Source organism: Gadus morhua, chromosome 18, assembly GCF_902167405.1.
Source record: "Gadus morhua chromosome 18, gadMor3.0, whole genome shotgun sequence".
In the NCBI taxonomy this organism is placed as follows: Eukaryota; Metazoa; Chordata; class Actinopteri; order Gadiformes; family Gadidae; genus Gadus; species Gadus morhua.
In genome coordinates, this window is record NC_044065.1 from 12,397,343 (window position 1) to 12,407,342 (window position 10,000).

A 10,000-nucleotide genomic window follows, 5' to 3' on the forward strand; every position below is an offset into this window, starting at 1 on the left:
GGTGGAGCCGGAGCTGTACGACGAGGTGACGGTGTACTTCAGCGACGTGGTGGGCTTCACCACGCTGTGCCAGTACTCCACCCCCATGGAGGTGGTGGACATGCTCAGCGACATCTACAGGGGCTTCGACAGCGTGCTGGACCACCACGACGTCTACAAGGTAGCCTGGCCCCCCCGCCGCCCCGGGGCCTCTAGGCTGGGGGCCGCCATGTTGTACTCCACCAAACCACTGTAGTTACCTTGGTTACTGAGGGCTGAGTACAGATGTTTCACATGTTATCCATTTGACATTTATTTTGCAACCATTGCCTTTTCATGAGGATTAACCTAGCGATGGTCAATGCTTGGTACTTGTTTCTATGAATATCTTTACTCTACCGACTTTGATATTGTTTCTCTGTCTTCTGACAAATGTACTTATGTAAGTCGTTATGGATAAAAGCGTCTGCTAAATGCACTAAATATAAGTGTGATGAGACTCCAAAATGGGCAATTGTTGTGAAAAGTCTCTAATTGTTATCAGAGGTTTGGTATCAACTGCATTTACAAACCTAACAACACATGCAGTGGAAGAAGGGCCCTATCTCGCATCAGGTGCAATTGACTTCCTACACTGACGCATGTGTCGTTGCTAGTTTGCAACTGGCGCAGAGCGTTCTTTTCAATATCAACTCGTCAGATTGAAATGCGCTCTTAAAGGGGATGGGAGATGGCACTCTCATTGGTTTATTGCACGTTACGCCCGAACCACACCTACGGGTAATTAGGCCACTTCAGACCAACCCTTTTTAGATTTGCGCCGGGCACAAGAGTCATTGTTGTGCCGGTAAAATAGCGGCATCGCCATAGAACCGCCAACAAAGTTACTTGCGCTTGGCGCTTCTCGTTTCAGCCCGTTAAAATTGGGCCCTAAAACACTTAGCATTGAGCTTCACTCGTTCTTCCACTTCACAAATTCAAACCCCGTAACTAAACGGTCGCCGTGGTGACGGTGGTTGTCAGGTAGAGACCATCGGCGACGCCTACATGGTGGCGTCGGGGCTGCCCAGGCGCAACGGGAACCGGCACGCGGTGGACATCTGCCGCATGGCGCTGGACATCCTGGCCTTCATGGGCTCCTTCCAGCTCAGACACCTGCCCGGCATCCCCGTCTGGATACGCATCGGCGTGCACTCAGGTGAGGGGGGGGCGGGGCAGGGCAGGGGAGCTGGGGGCGGGGCAGGGGAGCTGGGGGCGGGGCAGGGGAGCTGGGGGCGGGGCAGGGGAGCTGGGGGTGGGACAGGGGACGTGTGTCTGGGCTTATGTGTGGAGTGATGGGCTCAGATGTTTTGTATTGGGATGTGACCGTTGTGTGTGCGTATGTGTGTGTGTTTGTATGTGTGCGTGGGTGTATATGTGTGTGTGTGTGTGTGTGTGTGTGTGTTTGCGTGTGTGTGTGCGCAGGTTCGTGTGCAGCAGGAGTGGTGGGGATGAAGATGCCCCGGTATTGTTTATTTGGGGACACGGTGAACACCGCCTCCCGCATGGAGTCCACAGGACACCGTAAGCACCTTCATATAGATATAATATCTATCTATACTTACATACATACTACAGGGTACAATATGGAATCCACAGGGAGCTGGGCACACAATCATGTGTACAAGTATACCTCCGATGAACGGACAAGCGGACATCAGTCTGCTATACTCGTCAACACTCTGTACAGTATGTTTATACTACAGACGTCTGTGGATGCACGTCTTCCTATGTCTCCTCACTAAACAAAACGTGTGCCCCCCAGCCCTCAGGATCCACGTGAGCGAACCCACCGTCAAGATCCTGGGACGGACCGGCTGCCAGTTTGAGTTCGAGGCCAGAGGGGAGACCGTTCTCAAGGTACGGCTACGCTTTCCTAACAGCTTGGGGGACATGCAGCTACAGAGAGATATCGAGTGAGATAGAGGGAGATATAGGCATAGATAGACAGACATGCAGACAGAGAGAGAGAGAGAGCTGGAGAGATTGGTAGATAATGGACTGAACAAAGAGCAAGAATGGTATCTGCCAGGTATTATCTAAAATACAATGTCATAAACGAGTGTGTGTGTGTGTGTGTGTGTGTGTGTGTGTGTGTGTGTGTGTGTGTGTGTGTGTGTGTGTGTGTGTGTGTGTGTTTGTTAAAGGGTAAGGGCACAGAATCGACTTACTGGTTGACGGGCGAGAAGGGCAAGGATTATGACCTGCCGACACCTCCGACCACGTATGTCATCACTTCCTGTTCCTGCTCTCCTCATTTCTCAGTTTTCACACACACACACACACACACACACACACACACACACACACACACACACACACACACACACACACACACACACACACACACACACACACACACACACACACACACAAACGTACAAATCATATATTATCAGAGTGCACGTGTGTAAAGAGTGCAGAGCATGTCACGTACTCACATGATAATCCAATCTATATTATTTTGGTCCGTTTGTTTCGGCCAGGCACTCAGATAGTATATCTAATAGTAATAGATAACGACCGGATATAATTCCATCATGATGTGGGAAAATGTTTAACCTTTTAACTGTTGGGTTATAAACTTGGAACACTGGAACCATCGTCATTATCCTGTAAATGTTGGTTGTCTTTCCTTTAACTCTATGGACTACTACTACATTAATCTAAGAGGGAAGTAATCACTGATTCGATTTGACAGTGGGTGTATTTTTCCTCATAATTTCTAATCATTTTGACAAAACAGATAATTGCATTTAAAAAGTTACAAATGCTCTTTGGTTATGTTGTTCTATAGATGTAGCATTGTCGAATTGCTTTTGCATTGTTATTGTTTTTTCATATTTATGCTCTAAAGCTGTTGTATAGTTGCGTATCGATGTTATATTGTCATAGATGCTCTATTGTTGTCGTATAGTTGCCATATTCATGAAATATAGTTGTTAAATTGTCATATCTATGTTGTTGTCATAGTGATGACGTGTTTTTGTCGTATTGGCGCTCTATAATGTTGACGTCTTGTTGCCGTAGTGAGAACTTCCAGCGGCTACGGCAGCACCTGGCCCAGATGATTCTAGAGTGTGTGGAGCGGCGTTCCGTGGGCTCCATCAGGAAGAGGGCGCCGCGGCCGCAGAGGCAGATAAAGATGGAGCAGGAAGGGGATCACTACCAGCCCGAGTACCTCCACCTGGCCACTGTGGAGAACACCCTGAGCACCTTCCTGTGAGCCCGACGCTACTGACCAACCCTGCACCTAACCCACCCTAACTAACCAGCCCTAACTAGCTCACCTTAAGCGGAGCTGCCGTACCTCATCTCTGAACTGTATCTGACCGTACCAGTTTAAATGTGCGGCTAATCACACCAGGTGTGAGTGTGATTAGCCGTTTAGATTAGGTGTGTCCACCTAGATGTGTGCTGAATAGATCAGTCTACCAGCCTACCCAGTGGACTGTAGAAAACGTTGCTCATCTATGCGTCATAGATCTAGGTGGACACGCCCATTTGTGATGTCAGAAGAGGCCGATTTTTAAAAAGGCTTGTAGCACTCACACCTGGTGGTATAATATGTCACCTGATCGCACAAACCAAACCACACATACCCTGTCAGGTAAGGAGAATAACCTGTTTCAAGTTTGGCCCGCAATCCATAATAACATGTTATACAATATAACATATGAATCTAAATCTGACATGGTCATTATCATCTGTTCGATTAAGGTTCGAAGAGGTCATCTTGGATCAATCCAACTGACCAGAACATTTTCATCTAGTGCTTAGTCCAGCTAGACACCCAAGAATTCTCTCACTCAATACTGTGCATTTAGTATTATTTCTGTTACCTTTACTCTTTCATTAGAATATTTTAAGCTGTGTTGTCCTTTGGTATTCGAATATTTGCTAAATAAATGTGTTTTTATTTTGCATGTAAATCATAAGGGCCAGTATAAAGTCTAATATATATATGTGGTAGAGACAAGCCTACTTGACGCTCGTGTGAAGTTCACAGAAAATTGTTGTAAAGAAACAAACTTAACCATTTCTACTTTATAAACAAAAGATGGGACAACTTTATTTTGTTGAGGGTGAAATTCACTTACAATAAATAATTTAACCTCACCCTGGGCATGTATTGTGGAGATCATTGTACATGGTATATTACATCAGTTGGTTTCATGAAGTGACACAGCAGTTACAGGAAGTGATGGATACAGAAAGTGACTTGTAACATTTAGCTTGAGGCGATTAAGAGTCCAACGTTAGCACTCTGTACAATCACATTGGGTGCATGGGCACGTCCTCTTTTTGCAGTGATCAAAGGGTAAAATCCAGCACAACATATTTATTAATTCCTTTATTTTGTATTTGCCTGACACAGCTCGCTCACTTAAGAGGCCACTGTGCAGTCGGCTTGATTAAAAAGGACAGCAGTTGTACATTTGAATTGGAACTAAAAAGACACGGAACGAAAGTACAGCAGAATCATCAGACATGGTAAATAATTCAATGTGGTTCCACTAGCTATACCGGTGAGTGGGCGGCGTTCCCTATACAGTGAATTGAGTAGGCCTACTGCCGTTATAAAATGGAGAAAGTGGAAGCTTAACACAAAAACGGACGGAATTATATAGAAGATGAACTACACACAATTTACAATTTTAAGAGTTTAAAACTTGGATACTTATTCAAAATAATAGTGAACTGAAAAAAAAAATAAGCATCAATCCTTCACGTGAAACAAATGAAGAAATTCAAATGTAGGCTACTTTAAAAGAAAACACCCACACAAAGCACAGCAAATAGTGTCAAATATAAACGGCGAACATAATACATTCCCTAATAATAAATAAACTTGTAAACAAATAATAAAAAAACAACAACCATAATAAGGCATGAACTTCTTGAACTGTACAGCGTTGAGGCGTTCCATATAACAGGTGTTAGCCCACTCTATCTATGCACCCGTGCGTCACCTGTCTGTGGGTCTCCGAGACCTGAAGCGGTAACCCAACAAACACCACAAAGAAAGCAATCAGACTAAAATGTTGCTACGCGATTGCTTTGAGCCAAGTTGCGGTCAGGCATCTCCAAACTTCCCGTCGCATACCCATCCTGTAGTACTCCCCTGATAACACCATAGCGTTTAGCTTGTACACTTTTTTTGCTGCGTAAAATCAAGGCACACTATGATCCATAAAAACCCCACAAACAAATGAAATGCAAAAACAGTGCTGCCCTATCCGTTTTGTTCTATTATCTCTAGAAATGAAAGAAATTGGCTGCAGCATGAGTCCTAACTCGTTCTCAACACGATTTCTCTCTGAACATAAACATCAATGAGAAACGTAGTGTTGGTTATGCTTTAAGTGACCAGAAACTGGAATGTTGGTACCATAACAATGCTGCCATTCACGCGAACAAAAAAAACACCCTCAGCCATCGACAAAAGAAAGCTGAAGTCCCTCACTCGCAAATACAATTCCCCTGGGATTATCCGTAAGAATATCTCATGGGGTGAAACATAGCTTAGCTCCTCTTACCCTAGATTGTCTGTCATAATACTGATTGCCTATTGCTTTTACTAGTTATCACATGTGGAGTATCTTTTGCCCTAGACGAGAGAGCAAAATATATATTTGCCAATTTACCCTGATGACTATAGTGGACATAGGTGACCAGCAGGGGGCAGGCATAAGACGCTAATGAATGGGCCTACTCCCAACTGATAAACATGATCACTTCATTCCTTTGGGTTGAATGAAGCAAATATATACAATTATACAATCTGCCACATGCAGGTGTACAGTTAAAAATATATAGGAAAGCTACGTGTCTGCCCCCAAACAAATATAAAGTAACGACAGGGACAGGATACGAGCGGCCATCCTAAACGACTACGAACCGTCAGCCTGCTTCCAGTCTCCCTCCCTCCCTCCCTCCCTCGCTCTCTCTCTCTCTCTCTCTCTCCATTTCAATGCACGGTCCCATCAACATCTCTCTCTATCATTGTCATTCTCCAACGCGCACACTCCTGCTTCCAGTCTCTGACACCCTCTCTCTCTCTCTCTCTCTCTCTCTCTCTCTCTCTCTCTCTCTCTCTCTCTCTCTCTCTCTCTCTCTCTCTCTCTCTCTCTCTCTCTCTCTCTCTCTCTCTCTCTCTCTCTCTCTCTCTCTCTCTCTCTCTCTCTCTCTCTCTCTCTCTCTCTCTCTCTCTCTCTCTCTCTCTCTCTCCCTCCCTCTCTCTCTCTCTCTCTCTCTCTCAGCCAGGGGCAAAAGCTGGCCCTGGATGCTAGCCAGTAACAGTGTGCACGACACACAATCTATTACTGCTGAACACACAGAGACACACAAACACACACACTTGTGCCTCAGGGAGCATTCTCACAGCACGTCCCTACACGATGTAATCAGATGTTGTGTGGGTGCGTTCAGGACAAGCTGGGAAATGAGAAACTAAGTGGGGGGAGGTTTTCTGTGTCTAAAAAGACTAGGCTCAGCTCTGATGTCTCTCTGTCTTTATTTATGGGGACATAAGCAATGAAGGGTCTCTCTGTTGGGTGTCTCATCAAAGAGAGGTACATGGACAATGAGATTCCGTGCTTTGCGGCATTTCTTTCATACAACTCTCAAAGCGTTCTTTGTAGGACATTTTCAGTTTCTTTTTAACAATTTTGATCTTTGGTAACAATTTTACTAAGTTCACTACCTCCCCTGGCAGAGGAAATGTTTTGTAAACATTATCAGATAAACAATTTATTTTCCAATAAGATGAACATGTTACCAAATAGTGTCGACAGTTTTTCAGCAGCATGTTTTTCAAATGCTATTCAAATTGCATTTAACCCCCAAAAAAGGATCGAAATGCCGATTGGGAACCACTGAGATGTCACAGAAACGCGTTGCGTTCAAGCATATTCCTACCACCGACCAACAGCAAACAAGGTCAGAGTGTGTGCTATTTAAATGTTACATCCTCGATCCATGGATCTGGAAAAGCTGAAAAGAAAACCCCAGAAGAAAGTTAGTCGTTATGAATACAAAGCAGGGAGCAAAGCACAGCCTTTTGCTTCTACATTTCAAACTATATGTTTAGCCTGGGATGTTGATGATAGCAATGGTAATGGTGACAGGATGTCCAAACAGAGTATTATAGATGTCCATGGCCATGTCGGAACACAGGGACAGGATGTGTCCATCGACAGTAACATGGAATAAAAGTTATTTTATATAAAAAATAAAAATAATCAAAAGCTTGTTTCCGCTCTCTAAGCCTTCACAACATACATACATATCTCTGGGTAGAAACGGGGCCAACATAAGTGTGCGTGTGTGTGGTGATCAAAAGGACAAATTCTAACACCACTCGCTCATAAAGGTTGAGTTATTCGATAATACAGCACTGGTGATGGAAATCCATAGAGGGGACAAAGTGGACACACACACACACACACACACACACACACACACACGCCTACAGGTCATATTGATGAACTGGGCACATTGCTAAAACCAAGCCTGCCCTCTTTCATGCAGCTTCCAAATGAAAATGCTAGCTTAGCCCTTGCCTCAGTGTGATGACGGGCAATACCCTTAACTTCCACAATATTTAAATATAAATGGAATTATAAACACTACATGACTTTGTTTTCTATCTATTTCTCCATCTCTCTATATCAGTATATCCATAAATTAAAAACAAATAAAAAGATTAAAAACAAAGATATATATACACACATATAACAGACACATAAACACCCACACGCACACACAAAAGGTAAGACAACTACTAGCTCTAGCTCGCTAGGACATAAGGTAGCACAGGCTAGCTCGTTAGCACATGCTAGCTCATTAGCATAGGCTAGCTCTTTAGTAAACGCTAGCTATGGATCCTCACCCATCAGTTTCTGTCTGTGTGGCAACATGGCAGCCCGAGAGTGTCACTCTCTAAGCCACACCTCATTGGGTGTGGTCCCTCTGCCTGCCTCTTGGGCTTGACCAGCACCATCACCAGCACCACCACCACCCCCCTCCACCTCCACCTCCTCCTCATCCTCATCCTCAGCCTCCTCCTCCTCCACCTCCTCCTCCTCCTCAGCCCGGGCTGCAACCTCCTGCTGCAGATCCGGAACCTTCCATGAGCACGGCGGAACCACGGTACAACAGAACCACACACAAAAATAACCAAAGAAAATACGAGACAGAAAACGACAACACAATGAAAAAGGGGTGATTAGCGCATGAGAGAGAGAGAGAGAGAGAGAGAGAGAGAGAGAGAGAGAGAGAGAGAGAGAGAGAGAGAGAGAGAGAGAGAGAGAGAGAGAGAGAGAGAGAGAGAGAGAGAGAGAGAGAGACACAGATGTGATGAGATGGAGTGTGCTTGTGAGTGACATTTGAGCGGCTGGTGACATTCTGAGTTCTCATTGGAGAGTGCAGATCAGACAGATGACATAAGCATCTAGAGAGGGGGGAGGTATAACACACCCCTCCACAAGCACCCACTCACACACACAAGCACCCACTCACACACACACACACACACACACACACACACACACACACACACACACACACACACACACACACACACACACACACACACAGACAATGCAAACAAAAAGTGTGTGTGTGCATCTGTGTGTGTGTTCTATTCTAAGTGTGTTAGGGTGTTCTGTGAGTGTTCTCTGCGTGTATATGTTTGTGTGTTTGTGCGTGTGTATGTGTAGGTGTGTGTGTCTGTGCGTGTGCTTGTGTGTGCATGTGTGTTTTGTATCTGCACATGTTCTGTGTATGTGATCCTTGGGTGCGTGTACGTTTGCTTGTGCATGCATACATGCATGTGCATGCGTGCGTAGAGGATTGTATGTGTGTGTGTGTGTGTGTGTGTGTGTGTGTGTGTGTGTGTGTGTGTGTGTGTGTTGCCCCCCCCCCCCCACCTTGGTCTTGTGGCTCTGCTCGGTGGCCACACCGGACCCCGCTGTGTGCAGCTCCTTGGAGACCACACACAGGAACTCGGCCTGGTCCTCCGTGCCATAGCTGTATGACGAGCCGATGTTCACCATCTACAGGGGGGGCGGAGGGGGGGAGAGAGGGAGGGGGGCAGGGGGAGCGAGAGGGAGAGAGGAGACACGTTGTTGTGAGAATGACCATTTGAAAATCAGGAAGAAAGACAAAGTTAAAACAAAAGTGGAGAGAAAGACAGCGAGGGAGAGACTGAGTGAGTAAGTGAAAGAGAAAGAGGAGTAGATGATAGAGAGGAGTGATGAAAGTAGAGAGAAAAGGGCAAGAAAAAAGAAAAAGCTAGATGTATTCAAATAAGGAAGTGAAGGTGCCTGTGGAAAATGAGAATACATGAGAGTAGGCATCAAGGAGAGAGAGAAAGAAAAGCAAAATGAGAGTGAGAGGGATCAGAGAATGAGTACACAACATACACACACACACACACACACACACACACACACACACACACACACACACACACACACACACACACACACACACACACACACACACACACAAAAACAGAGGGAGAGAGAGAGAGAGAAAGAACAACAGAGAGAGATTGAGAGAGACAGACTGACAGACAGACAGACAGACATATCCAACATCATGATGGGAACAGAAGGAGATGCATGCTCATGGTCCTCAGAGGGAAAGGAGGCATCACACAGCAGTTCCTCCACACGCAGCGAGCGTTTTAGCGCCAACGTCTGCGGCTGGAGAAGATAAGTAGGGAGGGATGTGCAGAGGACTGGGGATCCGGGTCTGCTGCATGCACGGCCTCCTGGCGCCACGGCGACGGGACCTCGGGGTCTGTCCGACGAGCACGCCGACTTGTTTAAAAAGACCGGGAAATATCTGGCTTGAGGGAAATATTTATCACGGAGATAAACTAAATTAAAAATCCCCCAGACGTGCCCGTATCCCGTATATATGTTAGGGTCGTTATGGATGAACCATAAATACTCAGATCATGACTTCCTTG

At 45.6% G+C, this 10,000-nt stretch overlaps 2 protein-coding genes across 10 annotated transcripts in view; one reads left to right on the plus strand and one right to left on the minus strand.

Moving 5' to 3' along the window:
- The window catches only part of gucy2cb (guanylate cyclase 2Cb), a 17,289-nt gene extending 12,448 nt beyond the window's left edge, over positions 1–4,841 (plus strand). Inside the window, exons 22-27 of the mRNA XM_030340124.1 lie at positions 1–160; positions 1,003–1,177; positions 1,444–1,542; positions 1,784–1,878; positions 2,166–2,242; positions 3,049–4,841. The exon at positions 1–160 is cut by the window's left edge and continues 33 nt beyond it. Coding sequence (XP_030195984.1) covers positions 1–160; positions 1,003–1,177; positions 1,444–1,542; positions 1,784–1,878; positions 2,166–2,242; positions 3,049–3,244 — 802 coding nt within the window. The 3' untranslated portion in view covers positions 3,245–4,841. The remainder of the gene's footprint in view (positions 161–1,002; positions 1,178–1,443; positions 1,543–1,783; positions 1,879–2,165; positions 2,243–3,048) is intronic.
- Positions 4,842–6,516: 1,675 nt separating this feature from the next.
- The window catches only part of kctd17 (potassium channel tetramerization domain containing 17), a 12,355-nt gene continuing 8,871 nt past the window's right edge, over positions 6,517–10,000 (minus strand). For 4 of the 9 annotated variants that reach the window (XM_030340132.1, XM_030340129.1, XM_030340131.1 and 1 more), the window contains exons 5-7: positions 8,952–9,077; positions 7,913–8,147; positions 6,517–7,014 (exon numbers count right to left, since the gene is read on the minus strand). In XM_030340132.1, the coding sequence (XP_030195992.1) occupies positions 7,956–8,147; positions 8,952–9,077 (318 nt within the window). In that variant the 3' untranslated portion in view covers positions 6,517–7,014; positions 7,913–7,955. The other 5 variants (XM_030340133.1, XM_030340130.1, XM_030340135.1 and 2 more) reach the window with 3 other exon arrangements.